This window comes from Pseudochaenichthys georgianus, chromosome 7 (assembly GCF_902827115.2).
Source record: "Pseudochaenichthys georgianus chromosome 7, fPseGeo1.2, whole genome shotgun sequence".
NCBI lineage: Eukaryota > Metazoa > Chordata > Actinopteri > Perciformes > Channichthyidae > Pseudochaenichthys > Pseudochaenichthys georgianus.
Window position 1 is genome coordinate 30,682,632 of NC_047509.1, and position 26,692 is coordinate 30,709,323.

Genomic DNA, 26,692 nt, shown 5'->3' on the forward strand with positions numbered 1-26,692 from the left:
CGATTTGAGGAGCGAGTTCTGACGATTAAAAATCCAGTCATATTAATATTTGTGTTTTTGCACAAATCCAACTTTAAAGTACCGGTAGTCAGTTTTGAATGCTGTTCAATCTGTATGTATTGAGGCTAATAGTGACGTAATGTTCTGACAGTGGGAGTTCAGCCTGAGAACAGTTAGGTCAGTAACACAAAAAGTAACCCTAGCATCCGTGACTTTGATGTAATTACCTTGCTTTAATAGAGAAATTCGCGAAAAATGTAACTTAAATTAATTCACAATAGCTTACACAGTGAAACACGGAGAATAAGATAATTACATTTCCTGCTAAAAGTCCATGTTTGGGCTCTAACATTTGCTAGCCACCCCCACCTTGAGTCCAGCGTTGAAAAAAAGTCTCTTAAGCTAACGCGAAGCTAGGCAAACATTACTTGTCTAACCGGACGCGTTGACAGTGTTTTGCTTGTCAAGTACTTCACATTAACATCATTAATGTGAACTACCGACACTGTCAAACTGCATGTGTAAACTTGACACACCGAGCTGTGTCGTTACCTTAGCAGCCAACAGCATTGAAGGTAAAGAAAATGTTAGCTAGCTAGCTAATAAGACGGGCGGCATTAGCTTTAGCATAACATAGCTGCGCTTGGGAGTCAGCTGACAGCCTGCTGTAAGCTGCCAGCAGACCAGTGATGGATCAACTGAAAGTAAAGGATCGCATATTGGAAAACATATCGCTGTCTGTGAAGAAGGTAAGCGTTGTCCGTTTGGTCAGTACATTTAAACATTGTCAGAGAATTACATTATTTACATTAGGTCATCTTTTGTCTGCCCAACTTTAAGTCGTTGGGACATTACCAGCTCCCTGTTAATGGAGGGCCTTTACCTTATTGATATAATACAGTATCGAATGTTTAATTCAACCTTTAAGGGTTGTCATGATGTTCTAGTTGTCCCTCTTGACCAGTGGGAACAATAGTGGCATCTAGCCCTGGTGTTTGCTAACTGCGGCATGTGTAAACACACCTGCAACTAGCAGGAAGATATTTGCTTCTATTTTCCATTGAAGTTTGAAAACATTATACATTTTCTTTCCAGACCCCAGCTATGCCTGAAACTACCTGTCTCATAACCTGATAGGCAACATTGTATTGTCTTCCTGCTCCCCGTAATGTTGTAGATTTAAAACTGTGCTTTTTAGTTTTGCATTGTCTTTCTTTAACTCAGTTCTAGTACACCAGTGTTTAATGCAATACGCCCAGTACTTTGACCTACTTCCTCAACTCCTATTTGTCTAATACATTATTATTTGGTTACACAAGAATTCAAGGATCGTTTATTGTCATTCTGCAACTAAGGGTTGACCAACAATAATGCAGATGTAGGGTATTCACAAAACAGGAACAGTGGCGCAGCACAGTATCTCTGTTGTACTGCATAAGGACCGTGAAAGTAGTGGAAATGGTATGTCTCAAGATCCCAAGAAAGTGTTACCTCGACAAACATTGCTCTGTCACGTGGAGATAGTCACAAGATATAAATTGTCTTTCTTCGGGGGCACAATCCTCAAAGCTATTCTGACCTATACACTTGGGTGCATGCCTCGGGGTTTCCGCAGGAAGAGGGTGACCATGAAAACACACTTAGCATTGCATGACATGTGACCATGTTGTTGCTTTTCCTCCAGCACATTGGATTTAATATCAAACATGTTTTAAAGTGCTGAACCGTAGATACATTGACCCAAAACCTCCTTTAGTCTCAGCCCGGCTTAAGTTGGATTTAGGTCAGAGACATTCCAATACTTGGCACAACATTCTTGGTTGCTTTAAGGGCACTGTAGGATTACAAGGTCCCGAAGCATGTCATTAACCATGGAACATGTAGAAAAATGCTACAGTTCCTACATTGTTCATCCCACATTGAAGTGAACACCGTGTCTTATCGCACTGAAGATATTTATTTTCGAGTCCAATCTGCAGGAGTTCAGAGACAAAAGTAAAAAATTCATAACTTTATTGTTTGGCTTTTTTGCATTAAAGCAATTTCTTGATTTAGTAATTGCCAGTTTTCCATGTTTATGAATGTTTTCATCATCATCATCATCATCATCATCATCATCATCATCATCATCATCATCATCATCATCATCATCATCATCATCCTTATTATCATCATCATCATCCTTATTATCATCATCATCATCATCATCATGCCGAGTTGGCTAACGTTTTTTCATTCCCAGCTGGTTGTGGTTATATGCATAATGAATGATACACATATTCCTATCGAGAGCCATGCCCCAAAGCAATAATAAAACGTTAGTCATGTAATGTTGTGATAATTCGAGCCATGTCTCTGTACAGTTGCAGAGTTACTTTGCGGCCTGTGAAGATGAGACCCCAGCTATCCGGAATCACGACCGGGTCCTTCAGCGTCTCTGTGAACACCTGGACCATGCTCTGCTGTACGGGTAAGAGGCCAGCCGCACATTAGTTACACACTGGAAAGAGATAAGGCGCATTCTGTAAATAAGTCTTCAGTTATGGATCCTGCTCATGTCCCTCTATCTGAACCGTCACAATGTGTTATACCTTTTAGACCCATGCTTTTCAAGTTACAGTTTGGTTCAGTTATTGATCTCGGTGTGGATCATTCAGAGTATATAGGGACAGAACGCGACACCACACTATAGGGGAAACAATAAGCCGCAAGTTATGCAACCAAGACCTGATATGCGTACAACATGCCTGAAGCTAGCTAAAAACATTCCATTTCAGCATGTCAGCAATGGAAATAGATAGATATATACTTTATTAATCCCAAATTGGGAAATGATTTCAAATATGTTGATAAATAAATGATGATAGGACAAGCTAAATGTCTAATATTGTTGGCTACGTCACTCTCAAACATGAAATGACATGTGTTACATACTCTCAAAATGCTTTAGCTTAATTTGCAGGACAATATTTAGCCTAAAGCTGACATGTGGACAAAATGCAAAGTGTCAGTAAGCCACAGTTTTCCCAATTCACCGACTAATGCTTCATTGTTGTCTTCTTAATGGCTCAGTTTTTCCGATCTGCAGCCTAAAAGCTAAAAGATGGGTTCTTCATCCTGTTGGTAGTGCAGCACAGTGAAGCTATTAGGCATGGTGTTGTTGTTTGCTGGCAGACGAATGTGACAAGAAGGCACCATCACGTAATACAAAGGAAATGCAGAGTGATGAGTTGTTTTCCACTTCAGTGTGTGCAGGACTTAATTGCATTGCACTCTGTCTCTGTTACATTTCTGTGAATATATATCTCTTGTGCTATCACTCTACTCAGCTTTCCCCTTTTGACATCATGCATGTGATATTATGGTCTGTTGTTCTACATCACAGCCTGCAGGACATCTCCTCAGGCTACTGGGTCCTGGTCCTTCACTTCAGCAGGAAAGAGGCTGTCCGACAGATCGATGAGCTCCAGCACATAGCAACCAACCTCGGCCGAAGTAAGACATCTCTGAAGCTCAATGGAACACTCACATGTACAGAACATTGGGGGGTAAGATTGGGTTGAATCTTTCAAAACAACTTGTTTTCTTTGTGCAGGCCGTGCATGGTTATACCTTGCATTGAGTGAGAGCTCTTTGGAGAGTTATCTACGCCTCTTCCAGGAGAACCAAGCATTACTGCAGAAGTATTATTTCAAGTAAGTCATTCAGAAATCCTGATGTTGATGATGAGGAATTTTTCAAATTGTTCCATGTAATAAGTGGAAGTTATATTGATAATTTTCTGTGGTTGTTAGATAAGTTCATAATTACAAAACATTTGTGTTGTAGGTGAGGCAATTCAAAACGCTTGAAAACAAAATGTAATCATTAAGACCGTTCCATTTAAATACATAACAAAATGTTCATGAAAAGCCAAGAGAATAGACCTAATATCAAGCTTAAACATAAGACCGGTATACAAAATAAAAGCTACCATGCTGTGTTTTATATATATATATATATATATATATATTGGTATTTGATTTATTAGGCAACAGAAAAGTCTTACCTTGATTTATAAGAGGTGAGCATTGCAGTTTTCATATGTATGAAGCATACAAACTAAGCGCTGCCTCTCCATGTTGAGTTGGACTCTGGGGATAGAAAGCAGACTTATTTGTAAATGTCTTCTCTTCTCTGCTAGGAATGCATTGGTCTGCAGCCATGACCACCTCACACTCTTCCTCACGCTGGTGTCCGGCCTGGAGTTCATCCGCTTTGACCTGGAGCTGGTCAGCATACAGTATAATCAATGAGAATAGAAATGCAGATCCTACCAGCGTGTTTGTAACGTCTCTGTTTGGTCGTGCTGCTTCAGGACGTGCCCTATCTGGACGTGGCCCCCTACATGCCAGAATACTACAAACCCCATAACCTGCTGGACTTTGAGGAGCGGCTGCACAGCTCCGACAGCCTGTCCCTGCACTCCTTCACCTCCCTCACCTCCACCAACCTGGAGTGGGACGACAGCGCCATAGCCCCCTCCAGTGAAGGTAAGCAGTAGGGGGGTCCAGAACCACGTTTTGTTAGCCCTGATGCCAATCAGAGTTTCTTAGCAATACATAGAGTCTGATCTGATCATATTTACCTAAATGTGATTAAATATGTATCCAATCAATCAATCAATCAATCAATCAATCAATCAATCAATCAATCAATCAATCAATCAATCAATCAATCAATGTTTATTTATATAGCCCAATATCACAAATGTTAAATCCAACACTTTGAAATCAGTGTTGTAGCCTTCTAAATTTGTATCAATGTATTTTAACAATCTTTTCATCCAAATAGTGAAGGTCCTGATTCAGATGTTGATCAGTTTGAATTGGGGCTGCTCAATTTATCGTATTTGAATCGCAATTACGATTTTGGCTTGCAACGATTATGAAAACAACATAATCGAAATAAAACGATTATTTTTATTTCTTTTTTTTTTATTGGTTTTTCAGTTGAATTATACTCAAAGTTCAGGGTAATCAACTGTCAAAAACATACTGTTCAACTTTTTCAATAAATGGATGTTTCAAAGTAAATGGATAATCGTTTTTAATAATCGTGATATCAATTATTGACCCAAATAATCGAGATTATGATTTTTGCCATAATCGAGCAGCCCTAGTTTGAATGATCAATATGGTGTGAATAAAACTTTCAAAATGACTCCTGAAATTGACGTGAGAAAAATCAGCCAATGAGAAGAGGCATCACTTGACAGTACACTAAATGTTGCGTAGTGGTGGTACAGTGTGATCTATCCTTTTTCTTTTTATTACAACCACAGGCTTGCAGACAGCGCACACAACCCGGAAAACAGCCACGTTTATTTTTCGATCTCTCATAAAGTTACACTGGAATTCATTTTTAATCAGGGACAGATGATATGCCCTGGCGTCTGTGACATTTGGAGCTAAAATGAGAAGCTGCCAACACAATGTTTTGAACTAGACAAATACAACTAGCATGCTGAGGGGGGCAAAACCCTGTTAATGGCATGTTGAAGCAGAAGTTGGATTCATCTTTGCAGACTAAGTGACTAAAGGAAACCAAAGAGCTTTCTTATCAGATGCATCACCCACGTGCAGAGCGACAGGATGTCCTCATTGGTCGTGATTGCAGCACTCACCCAATGCTTTCCCCATCACTCTCCACAGAGCACAGAGTCAGTTCCCTGCTTTAGATGTAGTTCCCTTCCTACTTTGTTGTTTGTTTTTCATCAGTTCTGTTATTCCATATAACCATATATCATGTTATTGTTGTTTGACTATTTCTGTACCATCTCCTCTCCTGTCTCCACTACATCTCTCTCTAATGATATCAATGTTATCCTTCCTTTTTTTTTAGATTATGATTTCGGTGACATCTTCCCTGTGCTGCAGTCATTGCCAAGTGCAGACTGGGAAGGTGGGACATTGGTCAACCACTCCCCTTACTCCCATTTGACCCCTCCCTCCCTTTTATCTGGCATGGCCATCCTGCAGTTTGTGCTTAAAGCCTGCTTGGTACTCTAAGACTAATATGTAGTGTAGCTAGCTAGTGCAAAAGACTGCTGTACAATCTATATACATGTTAAGCTTTCACAGTTAGATCAACATAAAGTGAAATGAAAGAAAGGTGACATCATGCATAATAATACGTTGACTGGTAAGTTTGGGAAGGGGTGTTGTGGGAACTTGTATGTGTCCTGTTCTGCATGTGTTACTCATCTGAGGAATGATCCTAACGCTGACTCTGCATTATTATTTACCACAGCAACATAAACGCCTGCCTGGTTTCTGCCTGGTGCTCGCCTCGTCCAGTCTGTCTCCATGACACTGTTATCTGTTCGTCTGGTGTATCGTTTGTATGTAAAGTCTTCTCGTCCTATGTGTATCTGGCACTGGCCTACATTAAGCTCCACTGCTGTGAGAGGGGACATTTAAGAAATCTGCATAAGCTCACAATGTGAGTGCACAATCCTTGTTATAACTTCAACATCTGCTTGTAATAAGTGTTATTCAATGAACACACAACTGTCTATTAAAGTATTAAGTGTGAATTATTGGTGGATAAAAATGTTATGCAATTGGAGTATCTCCAAATTTGGTCAATTCCATAGTTGGATCAGTGAACTCACGTTGAATCAAAAGTGCTGATTACTGCAAAAATATTTAATTTGAATATCTGTATGACCCATCTCGAGCTGCAGTAAGTGATGCTTAACCTAGGCCTGTGCCACTGCAAAAGCTGCTACTTAACCCACTCGAGGTCTTCTGCAATGCGTGTGTGCCTCCGACCCTGCCAAAGAACTGCAGTGAAGGACGCTGCAGCCCCTAACATGTGTTTGTCTGTGACGCTGATGAAGAAATATACAAAGGTTTTCCAAATAGTCTCGTTGGTTATCACCATTGGTGGTAAAAGCATATACAGCAATTCATATCATTCATAATGGAAACAATCCTAATCCTATATTACTTATTAACATGATCAAGTTACCAACAAGACAACGCCAACACCTCTGTGTACATCTCCTCCAACTAAATGTGGGTGACTGTTCCTTTAAGTCTTTGTGTTGCTTTTCAGAGGGCGACCTGACGGACCAGGCCAGCTGCCCGCGCTCCAGCGGCTCCGACCCGCAGACGGTCATCAGCGACACCGTGGTCCTCTCTTCCGGCGCTCTGAGGATGAAGGTAACGTCTCATCTAGCTCCTCACAGCCCCACCTTCAGACACAACCCCTTCAACGAGGACTCGGACACCAACACCTCAGCCGACGTCACGCCAGTGCACGTGGCCAGCAGACACAACTCCTTCACCGCTGGAGAGGACACAGAGGGCACCGGCAACGAGCTGGAGGTCATCAGGTACAGAAGCCTCAGCTTTGTTGTGTCCAGACACAACACACCTTAAGTTTTCTTAATGTTTTCTTAGTTGAGGGCGCAGAATCCCTTAAAGGCGTCCTATTTCAGGTTCATCTTTGTATTTTGTGCCTCTACAGTTACATGTTTTAATGTTCAAAAAGATTTTAGTTTTATTTGTGATGTCACTATGTAACGGAAGTAAATAAAGGAGTCCAATGGAGGCGGTTCAGTCGGGGGGATTCTGTGGGAGAGAAACTCCCTCTGGAGGGAACTTTGGGATTTGAACCTTTGCAGACCATTCACATGCACACAGACCTATAGAACACACTACAGGAAAGGGACAACCCCAAAAAGCACAATAGGGCCCCTTTAATGCATTAACCTTTACTGCTTTGTAACATTTTGTGATGGTAAAATCCTACAGTTTCCATGGAGACCGTTTGCTTGAACTAGCGCTCTTGTTGCTTATCTTCCCACAAAGTTGGGCTATAGATAGTAAGAAAATCTTAAATACTTAAGTGAACTTTTTAAGGAAACACAAAGTAACGTCTTAACATAAGGTGTTGTGTGCATCTGGTCCATGGCTTGTAGTCTATATACAGTTAATACGTTTGTATCACAACGAGGAAACCACAGCTAACCACTCTGATCTTCCAGGATGGCCAGGCGGAGGAAACCAGCCAAGAAGCGTCGAGGGAGGGGCTCCACAGATTCTCTCGGCAGCATCCACAACTCTGTATCCTCTGAGCACATGGAACCGGACCACCACCATCTGCCCTCAGAGGATGTGGAGTCACTAAATGGGACCCTGATTCAGCTGGATGCTGAGGCGCAGATTAGGAGAAGTAGGGTGGGATCAGAGGTTCTGGAGGAAGGAACGGAAGGCCTCCTACGGCTCCCGGAGATGACGGACACCTCCATGGACACCGTGGGTCAGTCCCTGCGTGATGTCATGGACCGGATAAACGGCACTCTGGATAGGGAGGATGTGTGGGAGCATCGAGAGGAGACGGAGAAGGAGAAAGGCAGTAAAGGCAGCGAGAGGGGCCCCGAACCTCCTTCCCAGCAGCCCTTTCGAGAGGCATCAGAGGGCGAGCCCCCCGACCCGGCCCGAGGAGAGACGCCTCGCTCCTCTCTGCCCACAAACCACCACTTCCTGCTTGCCTCTCCTGCGCCCGCAGACTTATGCTGCTTTACCGCCGACAGTCCAGGCTCTCCTCCCACGGGTGGTGGCCACCATGACCCTGCAGAGCATCGTCAGCCGCAGAATCTTCCAGGTGGCCCTCAAGATGAAGCAGAGGCAGAAACAGCAGAAGGACAGGAGCCAGAGTTAAAGGCGGAAGACGGTACAGAAGAAGAAGAAGAAGAAGAAGAAAACGGCAAGAATACATTTAATGAGGAGGCAGAGAATTCTCATCCTGCTGAGTTTAAGTAAGAAACTTCTACAAAATCCTACCTCACTTCTGGCTAACAGAGAACTCCTTTCAATAACACTGAACAGTTTGCATCACGAGCTCACAAACCTGCAACTACTTTGCACACTTTTATAATTTTGATTTCTAAATCTATATTTGTTTTAAGTTGTAGTAAATTGGTCTATATATAGAATATTCTAACCTATTATTATGTTATTGTAAGTAATTAAAAATGACTTTTGTGTCTAACATTATTCATATTTCAGGGTGGACAACAATCACCTGCTTCTTCTCATGATTCACGTGTTCAGGGAGAACGAGGAGCAGCTGTTCAAGGTGAAGGCAATCACAGTCGTTCTCTATTTGTTTTATAAAGACGTTGCATGATTTGGAGGGAATTTGAATGTTTCCGGGTCATGGCTCAGCTGTAATATTAACATTGAGGGATAACAGTTAGAGAAGAGACCTGTTTAAGTCTTTAAACAAAGATGTGGGTCTTTGGCACGTCTTCGAGCCATTCTTGGTTTTGTAAAACTCATACATGTTACAAAATGGACACAGTGGTTTGGAGACCGTTGCTCAGTGGAAGTGTTGAAAGGCTCAGTTTGCTAACTGCCTTTTTTAACTGCTTCCACTCCGCTTGTAGTAACGTATCTTATTGCTATTTCGTTAGTAGTTTCAAATCCCCCATTTTTCACACACTCAACTATTTATCTTAATTATCCTAATTAGGAGGAATATTGATGTTGCTGACACTTAGTTTTCCTTTATGTTTTCAGATGTTGAGAATGAGCACAGGCCATATGGAGGGCGACCTGCAGCCCCTGTACCTGCTGCTGACTGACTGTTACATCTACCTGCTGAGGAGGGGTACATGGCTCAAAACAACAGCAAATATTGACTTTTGCACAAACACTTGAGTCCTTTTTTTACATACGTCCGGTTTCTATCTCTGACTTTCCTGACACTAATAGAGTAAAGTTTTGATCGTGACTGTAAATCCCTGCCGATCTGAGAGTTTCAACCATTGCAAGGGTCCTATAACATCGACACAATGTTGAAGGAAGTGGACGACACATCTCAGTAGTGTCATGTTCAATGGGAAAATAATTCCCATTACATATTCTCACTGGATGACTCTTGTTTTCCTCCACAGGAGCAGCAGAGAAGCCTTACACAGTAGAAGACGCCGTTTCTTACAATGAGATGGACTATCTTTCAGTAAGTGTCCTTTTAAAGCTGCCTGTACACACACTGTATAAGCAGTGCTGGTACCAAAAGTGGGTCCATCCAAACCAAATAAGGCATAACAAATCTTTTAAGGTTCCTTGACCTTACCAAAGATGTATGAGTTAAAGAGACCTGAGTTTTCTCTTTTCCTGTAGTGTGTTATAAAGGTTTTTGTGCATGTAAGCATATGTAAGCAAGTCCCAGCAGAGGCACAACATATTCATACACTGCTCCACTAGCCCAAACGGTCACATCATGGTTGAACCTGCAGTCGACATGATCCTCAATGTGATCCGTGTTAAGTTACAAGATTTGAACCATGTAGACTTAATCGTGACATGACAGCTGGGGAAGTGGAGCACAACGTGTTGTGTCTGATCTCTTATTTGTAATGTTGTTTTACTTTAGGTGGGCCTTGACCAACAGACAGTGATGGTGGTTTGCAACAACAGAAGAAGGAAGTTCCTGTTGGACACAGCTGATGCTTCTCTGACTCTGTGAGTGAACCTGTATATCTCTGCACTTTTGTTTTTTGGCTCAATAAAGGGTCTTATTTGCGAGCCGTAATGGTGTCGGTGTGCAAAGAACCAGCATGCATACCTCTCAAAGCTCACATATGAGCCATGCTAGACACTTTGGTGATTGTTAGTCTCTCCTCTGATCTCATCCCGTTCCTCTTCCTTCACTTACAGGTGTTTCTTAACCATTCTGAAGTCAGCCATGGTGAAGGGATGTCGTGAGCCTCCGTACCCCTCGGTGCTGACGGACGCTACCATGGAGAAGCTGGCCCTCACTAAGTTTGTCTCCCAGGAATCTCACTGTGAGGTACAGACATGTTACACTTTACATGCACTGCATTAGCTCTTCATCATAGCTCTGTTTTTCACAGAGAGAAAGCTGACATAAATGCAGCAATTCAACTATTAATCATAAAATAAAATTACAGAGTTTTGACATAAAAGTAATTAGTTTTACTTGCTCAGAATGACAGCCTTTTGACTGAAATAGAAACTTTATCACAAGAAGTGTGTGCCAATGATCACACATGCACAACATCTTACAGTAATGCAATGCAGACTTTTTTCAATGTATCACAATAATAACATTATATTGAAAATGAATCAAACATGTTGTTCACAGTGAGAAATATTGAAGTCTCTATAAGTCAATGTTCATATTTTACAACCCCACTATTCTTTTGCAGACTCATAAAGAACATCTACTTATTTCTTGTGTCTCCAGGCATATGAAGTGTCTATCCAGCTGTATTCCCTGGTCCACTGGGAGGATCCCATGGACATGACTCTGTCCCCCCAGGGTGGCCCACCATCTGCTGGACGGCCTGCCAGCACCAAAGAGGGGTCTCTGCAGTACCGCTCCGGAACCACCTACCTGGGCAAGGAGCTGTGGAAGAGCTGCTACCTCGTCCTCAGGTACAGGCAGCTCCTTTCAGCTGCTATCAATGTATATATCAGCTAGGTTCAATACAACGTTGTGGACATTGGGCATTGACCTTCCCGCATTGTATTAACAAGATGGGATGAGCTCACAAGAAGCATCCATGTCCAGGGTTAAAGACAAACGTGTTGATAGTTTGGAAAATGCTCAATTGTTTTCAAGGTCAGGAATATGCTTTATTTAAATGTTTACATTTTCTCAAAACATTATTAAGTGTGAAAATGTTTGATTTAATCATAATCTTGGTTATAACTACACAAGCATGTAAACCAAAAATTATTCCGGAGATAAAATGTATATAAACAGCTAATAAAATAAAGAAATGAGCATTTATCAATGTGGGTGCAGTATGCGAAAAAGTACACGTCCCACCGTCCGGGACCTGTTATTTACAATATCGGACAAGTAGATCTTTCAATTGACTTATCCGATGGACAAGTGACGTTTTTCGCCCTCATTTATTGACAAATTATTGATAAATTCAGCTTCCAAAAGGCAGAACTAATTTGCAAATTGTCCGTGTCCGCCATTGTTGTGGTTCTGTTTGTCGATTCCTAAGGAAATGCATCTCGCCGCTTTCTGTACGGGGGCGGGGCGGGACGTGTAGCACAGTGGCAGGGTTGGGAAGCAAAACTTGGTTCCGAGTAAGAACAAATAACAATTGTCCGGTACCGGGATTAATAACGGCCCGTCCACACAGCGGCGTGCGTTGAAGCTTCCAACGCTTCTGCCCATTCACTTTGAATGGGGTGACGTCACTTTTAGCCGAACTGCATCGTGGGAAGAGAAGCGGAGCGTTGCTGGCGTGGCTCGCTGCAAAAGTTGAGCAATGTTCAACTTTTGACGCCTCGACAGAAGCGTCAGCCAATCGAATCATATGCCAGTACAAGCTCTAGCCAATCAAACCGCTGCTTGTGTGTCAGGGGCGGGAGATTCATGTGATTGGTTGTTGTTCAAGTGTTAGACACGCCCGCCGGCAAGCGTCAACGCACGCCGCTGTGTGGACAGGCCGTAAGAGTTGTGAGGACAGGAGGCAGTGCCGAGTCCCGCGGACCGCAGCTCTCTCTCCCTATGCTCCGTATCGTGTTGCCGTATCAGCTGATCGGTGCAGCTCAGCCTCTCTCTCCCTCTCTCTCTCTCTCTCTCTCTCTCCACACAGCGGATCCGCTGCCCGTTTAACAGCCTCGCCTTTGTCAATCTTTCTTATGTTCCTTCTCTAACACGTAATGAAGGTTATTAAGCGTTTTAACTCCTATGTTGTTAATATTGACCACCATTTCCTTTATGAAGTGAAGCAGCCTCCCTGTCTGTGTCCTCGCGCTGTCCTCACATCCCCGGACCCCCAGACTCGGAGGAGCACAGGGATGTCCATATTGTTTATGAAGCAGGGTATAGAAAGTACATTTAATGAAATGAAAATATTATTTATTTACTTTTACAAACAGTGAGCAGCTGGGCGCCTGCAGCATGTGTATTGTTGGACACACAGACTGTGTGGTTGGACTCTGTCTCACAGGCAGGTTGCAGTGTAACATCAGAGGAGACTGGGCCAATTGTACATTCTCAAACTGCACCACTTAGAACTAACTAAACAATTATTTTTATATAATTGTGTTCAATAACCGTAACAAAATTAAACAGTATGAAGTGATTTGTAAATAGGAATACAGATTTGACTTAATGTTTTCATAAATATATTTTTCTCCCAGTTTGTCATGGGACTTATTTGTACCCTCTCAAAGAACCGGAATCGATAACCGGAATCGAAAAGCATAACTGGAATCATTAAAATCCAAACGATACCCAACCCTATGTGTGATGCAGTAAAATCTTACCGTAAAAAACGTGAGAAAATGTAAAATACGATGCGGATCGATTTTTCTGGACAAGTGAAAAATGTATTCGGACAAGTAAATTGCCAAACTCACTTGTCCATGGACAAGTACTCTCTAAAAACTTTTTCTTACACTGGGGTGTAAAGACATACTATGACATTTATTTTGTGCAATTGCATTTATAGTAACTATTTAGATATATAATCATAAAAAGGCTTAGAGGGTCTGTAAATGATTGTGTTTTGCATGCCAAAAGTGTAGGTCACATTTACCATAATCCGTAGTATTAAGGTAAATGTATGGTTAACTATTTGACACTTCTGCTGAAGTGAAAAATGCCAACATATTTCCAGACAGACTGACTCTGAATTTTGTGCGTTGAGCAAAACAGTCCTGCAGATTTCCTGCCAATCTGTCCAGAGGTACACAATGTATAGCACAACACGTAGAGGAGGCTGGCAGTAGTCCTGCCTATTGCTATAATAACAATGATATTTGAGTGGATTGTGACTGATCCTGGCATTCATCTATTAAAGCTTAGATCAGGGGTCTAACCTTTTTTAGGATGAGGGCTACTTTCAAAAAATAAAACCAGTCGGGGGCTACTTTTACTCCTCTTTTTTTTGTTTTTTGCAGTGGATATATTTATCACATTTTAACATTATTATATGCTTACCTTTAACCTTTGTGTGCTGTTTGGCTCTGTGGGACCCGTTTTCAGTGTTTACTCAAATAACATGTATGCAATTTAATTATTTTAACCTGCTTTATTTGGGGGTGGGCCTCACATCCTCTAGGGGGGTCCTGGGGCATGCACCCCCGGGAAGATGTTTTTTTAAATGTTGAAGTGAAATGCATCAATGGTGCACTTTGAGCACAAAATGAATTTATGGATACAGCTCTCAACACACAGATGAAAGGGAGCTGTATACTTTTCAATGATCCAAACATCTTTAGAATATTATCACAACCAATAACAAATCATTTAAACTTGTGTATTCTTATCTTATGTTACCTAGTTAGCATTCTATCTTTTTCTTTATGCATATTTTACTGATCACTCCCCTTTTAAACTGTTTTTTGTACTGTCCTATAGTACACATTGGAATGATTTCTTACTTTATATTAAATAGATAAAAGTGTGCTCTCCCTAGCTCCCTCCCTCCCTCCCTCTCTCTCTCTCGCTCACAGAGGCTGTGTGCTCCTCCGTGGCGATGACGGCTTGCGTTAAAAAATAATAATAAACATATTTGTAAAGTGGGGGGACACAAACGGGATTTCGAAAAGTCCGGGGGACATGTCCCCCCCCCCCCCCCCCCCACCCCACCTGTCCCCAGTGGAGATTACGCCATGCGTGTGTGTGCGTCAAGTGCAATAAATATATATGCAGGTTACAACCAGAGTAAAACTCTGCCCCTCATGTGCAGTATAGGCTGGCATGATAGGCTGTTCAATGGGGCTGATGTGTTGTGTAGATTCTGCCAGAAGGAAAATCAGCAGGGAGGTGCCACATTGACTTCTTCCCGACTGCAACGCTAGTCCCGCAAATCAAGCAAGAACGTGATTGGTCGATATTCATTGTGGGGGAGGGGTGTTGGATAGATATAGAGTTGTAGTAAGTAGATAGAGTTCGCTATGATTTAGGTTTCGTTTATGCATAGGGTAGATTCTTTTAATTACATTTCCTTTTTTGTTTTGTGTATTTTATAAATTTTGGATTTGCTTGGCGAGCTATTTTTAGAACATGCTTCGCGGGCGACTCACGTTGCCCCTGCGGGCGACTCACGTTGCCCCTGCGGGCGACTGAGTGCCCGCGGGCACCGTGTTAGCTACCCCTGGCTTAGATTGTATTATATCTATTAATAAAAACGTTATATTTATGTCATTTAAGGTCTAGCTTCTGATCATACAAATAAATGCTCTATTTTCTTGCAGCAAAGGGAATCTGTACCTGTATGCAGAAAGAACTGATGTCAAGCCTGTGCTGTCTGTCACTATGGGGTAAGAAGCACATAGCAGGAGGACAGTTTTTTACTAATAACACTTAAAAGGAAGTAAACTCTCTGAGACATTTACTGATATATTGTCTCGCAGAGGAGAGCACTGTGGAGGCTGCCGGCGCTCCAACAGCACGGAGCGGCCCCACGCCTTCCAAGTCATCCTGACGGAGCGCCCCCCGCTGGAGCTCAGCGCCAACAACGAGCAGGACATGTCCGAGTGGATGCTGCTGCTCTGCCAGTCCGTCTCCAAAGGGGTGAGGAGCATACAACATGTGTTTAGCCAGCACGGCTTTACTTTTCCAGTATTGCATGCATCACAATATGTTTTTATAGATGCAGGGGGAAAATGATGGAATGCTGATGTTCATAATGTACAAGAAGCATCCATGGTTCAGCAAAATGTCAATAAAGATGTATTCAAGCCCTGTTTATATGCACATGATACAATTCAATGAAAGTCTCCTCCCCTGCAGATCATCCCTCAGGGTGTGGCCCCCACTCCCTGTATCCCATGTTGCCTGGTGATGACAGACAGGAAGCTGCTCACCTGCCATCAGGACTGTCAGACCAGCTTCTTCCGCTCGCTGGGCAGCGCCGACATTTGTGATGTCACCGCTGTCAGCGTGGAGGCCGACAAGGAGTACTGCGTCATTGTGAGTGGCCATCGGCTCAAAAGATATGCTTTTATATTAGACTTGTACTCATGTGTGATGCGTATATGACGTACAGTTTTACCTTATCCGTTATTACGTTTTCAGATTCTTGTTTAGGGTTTGCATGCTTATTGACATTTAAATATATAATATGTCATGAATGTTAGTGATGTTTTGCAAATATGAATACATGCTGAACCAATGAAATTAATGATTTTTAAATGTTAAAAAACAGAAGCTCCTCCTCCTTTTTCTATATATCTAAGAGGGCATGACTGATGAAGAGACAGCACAACAATTGCACAGGTTTATTAGGGCTGTCCACAACAACAAATATACGTGGCCCTTGAATCCAATGATCTTATGTTTCATTACCACATTGGTATTTAAATCATGTGAACTGTTGAATATCCAACTGCGTATAGTACTGATATTATTTCCTGTTGTTAGGACTTTTAATGTGAGTCTTCCCCATTTGTCCCTCTGTAGGAGTTTGCCTCAGATCGGACACAGTTCCTTCCTCCCTGGGTGTTGTACTTCAGCGGCTGTGAGGAGAGAGATCGACTGATGGAGGTGTTGAGCACCACATGGAAGGCCATTTTCCAGGTGAGAGGATAGACTAGTCATTCAAATCAGGAACGCTGCATTATTGGCTGTCCAAAGAATATTTGTTTTTCAGATCTACTACTCTTACATTGTCTCTGGCTGTCCTTAGAGTTGAACCCTCACGTATGTCCTCTCCACACACAGGTTGCCCTCCCCCACAGAGAGGTGGTGGACCCCTCTGTGCAGAAGCGCTGCAGCGAGGCCCTCGCCCTGATGCACAGCGCCTGGCAGAGGGCAGACAGTCTGGCCCGAGGCAGAGCGCAGCGTGAACCCTGGTGCTGACAGACACACACTCACACACTCACCTGTGGGTCGCCACTGAGACATACTGATAAACGGTTTGCTATAGTTGCAGAAAAGATAGATTAAACTGGCAAACAGCCGCTGTAACCTGAGCTAAAAAGATCAGACGTGGTTATTGGGCGTTGCACTGCAGCGTGAGCTTGGGATGCACCTCTGAGACACCGATCTCCATCAGAGAAGTGCCTGCAGGAGTAGCAAGCGTCCAGCAGGTCACATCGCAGCGATGCAACAGCCAGACATTCTTAATCTAAATGAAATGAACGAAGACTAATGGATGGATACAACCGATTTTATTTGATGCTCGTGACACATATTCCTTTATTAGAGGATATTAAGAAATGGCAGCAATGCAGAATAGCTAATGAAGGACAATATTGTGTCTCTGTATGGAAAAAGCTCTGTAGGATTTGGCCAGGGGTAATAACAGAAGGAACACAGATACAAGTCAAGTCTTAGACTTTATAAAGATAAAAGAAACATTTGATGAAGCAGTTACCAGCTGGTTCACTCCACAGAGAAAAGTTTTCTCTTAATAAAAATGAAAAATCTGGGATACATGTTGAGAAAGCCATACTGTATGTTAAGGGCTCAGTTGACGTGGAAAAGTTCACACTCCATGCCTTGCAGACACACAGAAAAAACGCTTTCTTTTCACACATAAATGTTTGTTTAGTGAGGGCCCGTGACCATACAGCGTCTTTTTGGATACCAATGAGAACAGTGCATGATGTCGGAAGCGTATTTTTCCCGAGTGCTCTTCTGTCAAATGGAAACTATCATAAGTTTCATAAGTGACCGTAAAGCCCATTGGTTGGAGCAGAAACAAACATTGTGAACAAATATATAGTAGCACAAACAGATGATGAAATCCATGCTTGTCAGTCAACAGCTTTTTTGACATATCGTTGTCATAGAAACAATAAAAAAGCGCAGGGAGCGTTTTATTGTTGAACGCTAGGAACGTCCGCTGCCAGCGATTTTCCGCAAGAAAAAGGCGCTATGGGGACGCGTGCCCTACAAGACGTGCTACCAAAGTACAACATAGAGCAAAACACAGTGCTGTGTAGCATCAACTCATACCAACTGATGGTTTCTAATACTCCGTTCTGGTTTGTCTGCGGGCACATACCTCTACACTGAATTATTGCCACATAAGCTCGAGAGGAGGAGGATCTCAATATGAAGGATATCTTTATATTTAGCTGTTTCACTGTGCATGACATGCTCGTGTCGTCTATCTGAACTCTTGCTAAACCAATTTAAAGATTTCTTTTAAATCAGGAAATGCAACAGACTTGCCTTTTTCTCCGCTCTGTAGAGACGAGCGGAGGCTTCCATGCAGACTTGCACCTTGTGTTCGCTGTTGTGGTTATGTGTTAGTATCATAACATGCTTTCATTTCCATTGTGGAGAAGTGTTACTGAATTATTTAATTCATAGTGGACATTTTATTGTTCCTGATATTGGCGTATATACCTCTCTCGTAGTGTATCGAGTAAGAAGAATGTCAGTCAGTGTGAAGAATATGTTACAGACTGAGAGCTAGGCGTTGTCTTTTGTTTAAAATGAGTGGCATCATACTGTCCTGTGCAGTACGACCTGACCATGCCTTTCTGCACTAGTCATTAAGACACTATTTGAGGTTTATGAAATCCTTAAATACCCTTTTAACCAAGAGCAGAGTATCATCTGTTCTTAGCAGATAAGTACTCTGTCAAATCATCTAATATTAAAGCATTACTTGGAGAAGTAATAAGAATTGAAAAAGCCTAAACCGGCCGTGATAAGAGCTGGGTAATATATCGTTATTAGATCGATATTGTGATATGACACAAGATATCATCTTACATTTCTGAGCGTAATGCTGTCTTTTCTTGGTTTTAAGGGCTGGATTTAGTTTGAGCCATACTACTATTTGCCTTAATATCCACAAAATTAAGCATTATTTAAAAATGTGAAAGCACGGTCAACACTATAATACGTCCAAATATCTATATCAAGGTATTTGATCAGAAATATGGTGATATTTGATTTTCTCCATATTGCCAGCCATTTCTGTGACGCTGTCGCCACAGAATGCTCATGTCGGCATCTATTTATTTTCCAGAAGGTGTAATAATGACAATTGTCCAATAAGAGGGTTTGCCTAAAATGATATTGGGTTAAGCATCTGCCTTCGACACGACCACTGATGTAGCTGCTCTGTGTAACGGTGTGCTCTCATTAGGAGTCTGAAATCAGCGTTAGGTTTCTTTTGCAATGACAATGTTGCCTTTATGGACAACCCATGTCTAAACCGTACAAAATGGCCAATTTGGTTCAAACTAAAGGAAGCACTAATCATCCTTATTATCTGTTGCCTTACCCTGTACAATTTGACAGACTGTGTTGGAACGGTTAAACAATCATCTTTTGATTTGAGTTCTGGTTTCTTTTGAAAGACAAGTCAAAGTATGTGTTGTATGTAGGGCTGAGTATCCAATGTTTTTAAGTACAGACATCAAGGTGTCTGTATCGAATGCTGGTCCTTATGCTCATTGTTATTTAGTTACACAGTTCCTGATTGTTGCCGTTGGAATCGGGCAGGTTTGTGTCGGAAAATGTGATTTCTATTCAGCCAAATATCTCCAAAAATTACCGTTTTGTTTTTTCCCAAAGTTTTGAACACGCCTAGAAAAACCTTCAATTGATATCCAGCCTTATGTCATAAATGTATGTTTGTGCAACATGTCTTTGTCCACTACATGTTCATGTCCACATTATCAGTGCTTTAAGCCTCTCGAAGTGCTACCATTCAACTTCGGCTCTTTTACAAAGAAATCTAATCTCAGGTGAAAAAGGTACGTCGCATCCGAAACCTTAGCACTCACCGTTTGTTTTTAATATTGCTGCCGTTTGTACAAATTCATATTTTTGTTAATTTTTTTTTTTTTCTATTTTGTTTCGACGCAGAGTTGTGAAGTTGTTTTGCGCACCTAAACAGACAAGGCTGCAAAGGAATATTAAATGATGGATAAGGTGGTATGTAAAAGTCCTTTTTAATAATTCAGTGAGATCTAAAAAAGGATATAGCTCACCAAGTGGATTATTGAAGGTGTTTTTGACCAGGGAGAGTTGGACTTACTTGAATTGTTTGTTGGATTATCTATAAAAGAAATAAAGTTGTGGCCTCTGAAGTGTATATAAAGAAAAAGGTTGAAGTTCGTCTTTTTTGAACAGAGGGTTTGAATGTGGGACATTGCTGGCCAATGATGGATGACATCTTCTAAGTGAAAAGCGCCTTTTCGATTTTGTTCATAAATGTATACTGCAAGTAATATTTGTACATGTTTAGCGGTTTTATTGATTTGTAAATAGAGCACTAATCGAATATAACGTACTGTACACTCGCACATAAAAACGTGCATGTCCAGAAGGTTTTATAATGTTAATGAATGTACAAATATACCTTTGTGATTGGAAAGCGTAACTGAATAAATTGAGATGAAAACATTGGCTCCTGTGGTGATACACGTGCTATAATATGTTCCAGTATCTCTGACTTTATCACTTATATTTCTGTTTTAAGTGAATCCAGGGAAGAACTGTCAGTCAGATCAAAAGGACAGTCATGTCAGAGCAGGGATAGAAGATTTGCAGGTAAGAGAGCAGTCGCAGTTATATGTAGGTTATTGCAAATGGCCTTTTCTGCTATATCCATCTTAAAGGATGGTTGTCAGCACAAATAATACAAACAACGGCATACTGATGGTAATACATCTGTAAGAGTTGTTTTGTTGCTGATTATTGTTTACGATTCAGTAATGACCAACTTAATTCCTCACTTTCAAAGCTCAATTTCTAGCCTACATTACTTTTTCTCCACATGATATTGTAAACCAATACTGATGAAAGGCAGTAAGGCTAGAAGAACTTTGAATCCTTGTTTTTCAACCGAAAAAGCAAATGATTTTTCGTCGAATAAGCATTTTCTATGCTTTGGGGCTGCAATTTAGGATCATTTTCATTGTCAAGCATCCGTCTATTCATTTTCAATTAATTGAATGATTGTTTGGTTTATTAAAAGTCAGGAATTGGTGAAAATAGTTTTCTTCTAAAGCCCAAGATGACAAATGTCTTGTTTTTTTTTTCTCACTTGAAAGATATTCAGTTTACTGTCAGAGAGGAGCAACGGTTTTTCTGCCTTTAATTTCTTAAGAAAAAGCTCAAACTGATTTGATTATAAAAAATAATCAACTAATCTGCAGCCCCTGTATGCTGTGCTCTTTCAGAGGTGGTTCTAGTTCCTCCCCGTCACCAGTAGAGGGCAGGTCAGATATGCAGTCCCTCTTTAAACCTGTTCACATAAGAGCGGTCTGTCCTATGATAATGTACATACTAGTATGTGGTATTGATAAACTTAAAAAGGTCTAATTTAGTAGCAATTTATTATTAGCTTTTACACCATAAACTACCATTATTGAATGTTTGGTTTAGGGCTGTTTTTCATGGCTTGGACAAGGCTGCTTGTTTCTGCTGTTAAGGGACAACATGACAATAACCCCAGTGAACATAGTCGGCCAATACATGGTTTTCCTCTGAGGCTCAGTGCTCCTCTAAGCTTTACTTCCACCAAGGAAGTTCGGTTTTCAGTTTGTTTGTGAGCAGGATAACAGAAGAACATCCTTCCCAATGTTCCTTAAACTTGTGGGGTGAAGCAGGGGCCAAGAACGAACCAATACAACATGTTTGGATTCGGCTCACAGGGGTGGATATACAAATGAAATTGGTACCTTTCTTATCATTGTCATTTGGATTTGCCGGGAAGTCTGCGATTTTAAAGTGCCCTTCTAGTTCAATCGCTATTATTATTATTATATTATTATTATTGTGGTGAACCAAAAACAAACTATTATTTCCCCAGCTGTTTATTTTATGTCTTCTTTTATAGTTTTGATTTTGGAGCAAATTGTACTGTTTGGAATTCAAGTATGGAGACTTCAGCTTCTAACAATTTCTAAGGTATTTTTAAACTAAATGTAATTGGGGACATATTATGCTAATTCTCAGGTTCATATTTGTATTTGTGCCTCTACTCTGACATGTCTCCATGCTTTAATGTTCAAAAAGGTCTTTATTTTGCACATACTGCCTGTGCTGCAGCACCTCTTTTCACCCTCTGTCTGAAACCAGAGCCCAGTCTGCTCTGATTGGTTAGCTGGTCGACTCTTTTGTGATTGGTCAACTGCTTAGAGGTGTGTTGGAAATGTCCCTCCCCTTAGCCTATCACGAACAATGTGTTGGAGAGCTAGTCAAAAAGAGCGAGTGTTACATAACATAGGCATAATGGAGGCAGGGGGGGGGGGGGGAGTGTGTTTTAGAGAACTTTGGGACTCTAGCCTTTGCAGACCATCACATGAACTAAAACCTCAAAAACACACTACGGGAAAGGGAAAACCCCCAAAAGTATAATAGGGCCCCTTTAAAGACAGTTGAGTTCACTTTAAGACTGTTCCAACTAAAGATCTTACTGCAGGCGCCAGCTGTGTTGAGTCCTCAGTGAAAAAGGACAATAGGTTGCACAGCATAGAGCATACAGCAGCATGTGCACTGCCTCTGGTGTTATTGATTATCCTTTTGTAGTTGCTAGGGCAACAAGTTATTTCAATTACATTTTTATTATTTAAGCAGCATTAATGTCACCTTGGGTGTACTGTACTAGTGCCGTTTCCATGGTTTCTTAGAACCATTAACTCCTTGTGTGTATTGTTTTCTCTGCGCACAACAATACAGAGCTGCGTCACTTACATTAGAGAGAAGGGAGAGGGAGAGGTAAAGGTACATTAAGTCGCAACAGGGCAACACAGTGGGGGGCAAAAGCTGTGCTGTGTACTGACTAAGAGAGTGATGTTTCACATTGATCACTGACGCAGTACTGCAAATGGTGCATGGCCTACTATTAGTATTAACAACACATACGAGACTCATGGTCAGTGGAAAGTGTCCTCATATAATGACTCAGCGAGGGTAGATACATCCACTGTCAGATAGAGAGGAAGGTTTAAGTTAAGTTGTGTCTCTTTGAGAAGTTCAAAGAAACAAATTGGGAGGATATTAAATGACAAAGAAAAACACACCAGGCACTGCATAGCGAGTCTCCTCATTTATAGAAATAGAAACAGTTCCCCTCTGAAATCCCACAGTTCCCTCCAGAGGGAGTTTCTCTCCCACACACTCCCTCCCCCACCATTGTGGTCCTTTGTTTACTCCCTTAATATAGTGACATCACTATGTCATACTTGTCCTTCTATTGGCTCGTGCTCCAACACATTGTAGGCGATAGGCTAAGGGGCGGGCCATCTTTATGTGGTTGACCAATCACAACAGAGCCAGCCAGCTAATCAGAGCAGACTGGGCACTGGTTTCAGACAGAGGGTGAAAAGAGGTGCTGCAGCAGTATGAGAAAAATAAAGCACTTTTTTGAAACATGTCACCGTAGAGGCACAAAATACTAATACGAACCTGACAATTAGCATAATAGGGCCCCTTTAAGACAATATTAAGATTACTTGCCCATTCAAAAATCAGTCGAGTCAATCAAATTCATTATTATACTTTATTTTCTATATAATCAACCTTAATAAACATCCCTAATCATCGCTACACCCCTATTTTGAGCGTGTGTGCAGTTGTCAGGAGAACACTGTCCCATTATGCTGTATTTGATGCATAATACTTAGAATGATCCAGACAGCAAAACTGTATTTCTACCCAGTAATCCCATGATACATGCCGTGCTTTCCCTCTTTTGCTCTGCACTCCAGTTTTTCAGTTTGTAATGCAATTTTAATACCTCCCTCCTATGACTCATCTCCCTGTCTCCCTGTCAGCTGCTCTTATTTCTCCCCACTTCTATTACATCTCGCTGTGTTTTGACTGCAGCAAAGCTGTCCACTTTAAAAGGAGGGATGTTGTCAAATAAGAGGATTTTAAGGCGTGTACAACCGCTGTCTAGTGATGCAGGAAAATAAGCTAAGAGGGGTGGAGCTTCTCCTCTAACCCTGTTAATAATGAATGTTAATTGTATGTGCTGTTCATCTAGAAACCAATGAAATGAAATGTGCAAAACAGCTCGATTAGATGAGACACAAAACATCAATGAGATATTCCCCCCCCCACGTTTATAATCCTGCATAATGGAGCGTTAAAGAGAAAGCTAGAATTGTATTCTCCCATTCTCCGCCTCTGACTGACTATTACATTATTTATGAAGTGGGGATGTGCTGGCATGTCCTGATTCCCTCCTGCGAAATGTCAGGCTGCTGCCTGCACGCTACGTATATTACGGTATTGTACAGCTATCTGGCAGAGGGAGCTTGACGGACGCAGAGATATAAGAGGGAGAAGGGAAGAACAGATTCACACTTCAGCAGCTGATTTTCACTACAGCAAAGGTACAGTATCTTTTCTCGCTTGAGTATCTTTCTTTAAAGCATGTGTGTATCTGGGATTACTTCAGTAATAAGCTCTTCAACAGTGCGATTGCATGTAAACGCTCAGCATATGTGACCGCCCACAGGACCTTTTGCCATCCTCCTCATCATGCTGAGGAAGGGAGACCGAGAGGTGCTCCTGGATCTGCACTCTGAGAGTGAAGCCCAAGCCACAGATGGATATGGGAGTGTGCACAACGGGAGCTATATCCCACCTAGATGTGTAGCACAATTGTACTTTTCCCCCCCATAACACTGCGGTCTGTTTTCCTTTTATCTAGGCATCACCAGATTGAAAAGAAGCGATGGACCCTGCTATCTCGCTCATCCCTTCACACCTCACTGACTTCTCTGACATGTTGCAGTGTATCTGAAATACACAGGATTACAAACTAGATCACTAGGGAGAAAACAGGTCTTGTGAAACTCAACATTTGCTTTAAACTATCCAAGTATACTGTTAAAAGCTCAGGGTTATCTTGCTGGATTATTGCAAAGTGAAGGCAGCGGAGTAATGGCACGGGGGTCTTATAGGTCAAATCTAATAAAGAGCTAATTAACTGTCCATATACAGAAGAAAGGTTTTGCAAGCAGAACAGTGAGTAGATTTTTTATTTAATTATTTGCCAGCACTTTTTATTTTAATAACTGTTTGCATGCGTTTTAGTTTTCAGCTGCAGCTGCCGACGATGATGATGATGATCCCATTTATATGCACTGTAATACAAAAAGTGACCAGTCGGTTCCACAGCTGGGGAATTACTTCAGAGATGGCAAAACCAAAATTGGTAGGTGAATCAGGGTCTTGCATTGCATTAGTTGTCACAGGCTCAATGATGGATGACCAAGTCAGACCTGCGCTTATCCTTTTCATCTGGGTTTCAGACTTCGTACTCGTGTGGGAGATTCGCTCGCGGAAGAAACGCGAGGGAAGAGCGAGGTGACGGTGAGGAGGGGGACGCAGCGCCCCCCGAGGAGAGCAGCCGTCTGAACGCAGGAAGGCTCAGCTGGCTCAGGGAGGCAGAAGTTTGTCCAGGAATCTGGAGAGTGCTGGATTAGTCTGGAAAAGGTGCGTTAAATCTGATTATTGCTTTGAATCTTTATTCATTTTTACACATATTTTTGTTCTGAATTAGATGATTCTCATTCAAATGTTCTCTGTTCTGTTTAGGGAGGAAACATCGAATGAAAAAGGAAAACGATACATTTCCTTAAACTTAGGCTCCTTGGGATGTGTTTGGTGTATTTCGCTGAGGGGAACTCTGTCTCAGGGCTCCACTGCAGGTTCGTGCTGCTGGTTAATCAATTAGGTCTAATTTGAAGATATGGAAACTTGAGATTGTGATCTTGTTTGTCAGTTCACAACAATGATTAGATAGTGCCCTTTCAAATGTGTTCAGACCATCAAGATGCGTACCGTTCCACTTATACTGATCAATGTCAAATGTGTAAACATGTACAAGATAAATACCATGGGCATTTGCACAGAGATGATTGGTTCTCAGACTACTGACTTGAAATGTATTTCTAAACTTTGCGGCATAATGTGGTTTGGACTGTTGGATGGCTTGTCAAAAGAATATTGTCACAATGCCATCAGCCTCCGCAAAACATGTGCATGTTTAGTACTTAGTACTGGACATTAGAAAGCTAACAAGCCAGGCTGGTAAACAAGTACTCTTCAATGAAGCTCACTATGTACGCTATGTACTTTGATTGATGAGAAGTCAAACCCCTTTTGTTGTAAAATTAACCCTAAAGACATACTGTTGGCTTCTATTCGACAACATTAGGCTGTTATTACTAAGTAAAAACAGTGTATCCTAATCCGCCGCTGTTCCCACCCCTTCCGCTTTGTTGTGAAGAGGGCAACAAATGAGATGGAGAAAATTCACACTTAACCTTTTGCCTATTATGAGTTTATTATTAGACTCACCATCCGGGTGTTTCGTATTCAAAGTGACGTATGGCAAGTGTAGTTAAGGAAAAACTCAAATCGACACACAGCCTACAATCGCAAACACACATATATACAAACATGGTATACATATTTAACTTAAACATCAACATGGCAGCATTGAGTCAAACTTTCATTCAGCGAGCATGTTAGTTTGCTGAATGTAGCTCAAAGCTACATCCAGTAGCTGCTTGCATGGATCATGAACTCTTCGTGTTGCTTTTACATCAAACACCAGTTTCTATGGTAACTGGAGGAGTCTGCCTTTCCTGAGCAGGATGCAAATTGGTATCTACATTTCTACATTTAAAACTCTGCGATCTTTATCAGTAAAATGAACTTACTGTTAACCACCAGTAACCACACGTGTCACCAAATAACTGAA

At 41.6% G+C, this 26,692-nt stretch overlaps 1 protein-coding gene across 2 annotated transcripts; it reads left to right on the forward strand.

Annotated features, from left to right (window-relative positions):
- Positions 1-167: 167 nt before the first annotated feature.
- On the forward strand, positions 168-20,368 carry plekhm2 (pleckstrin homology domain containing, family M (with RUN domain) member 2). 2 transcript variants are annotated; one of them, XM_034086630.1, is made up of 20 exons: positions 168-749; positions 2,364-2,470; positions 3,386-3,495; positions 3,596-3,695; positions 4,184-4,271; positions 4,358-4,532; positions 5,884-5,943; positions 7,102-7,381; positions 8,036-8,809; positions 9,060-9,129; positions 9,573-9,663; positions 9,950-10,014; positions 10,432-10,520; positions 10,716-10,848; positions 11,266-11,456; positions 15,252-15,317; positions 15,411-15,570; positions 15,790-15,969; positions 16,459-16,575; positions 16,720-20,368. In XM_034086630.1, the coding sequence occupies exons 1-20, from the start codon at positions 690-692 to the stop codon at positions 16,855-16,857; spliced, it is 3,054 nt and encodes a 1,017-aa protein (XP_033942521.1). In that variant the 5' UTR covers positions 168-689; the 3' UTR covers positions 16,858-20,368. The 2 variants fall into 2 exon arrangements, with proteins under 2 accessions (XP_033942521.1, XP_033942522.1); XM_034086631.1 differs by lacking the exon at positions 5,884-5,943.
- Positions 20,369-26,692: the final 6,324 nt, after the last annotated feature.

Coding starts and splice junctions, on each gene's coding strand:
- plekhm2 (XM_034086630.1), top strand. CDS start 690: ATGGATCAACTGAAAGTAAAGGATCGCATATTGGAAAACATATCGCTG. Junction 4,533..5,883: donor CATAGCCCCCTCCAGTGAAG/GTAAGCAGTAGG, acceptor CTTTTTTTTTAG/ATTATGATTTCGGTGACATC. Junction 8,810..9,059: donor TCTCATCCTGCTGAGTTTAA/GTAAGAAACTTC, acceptor TTCATATTTCAG/GGTGGACAACAATCACCTGC.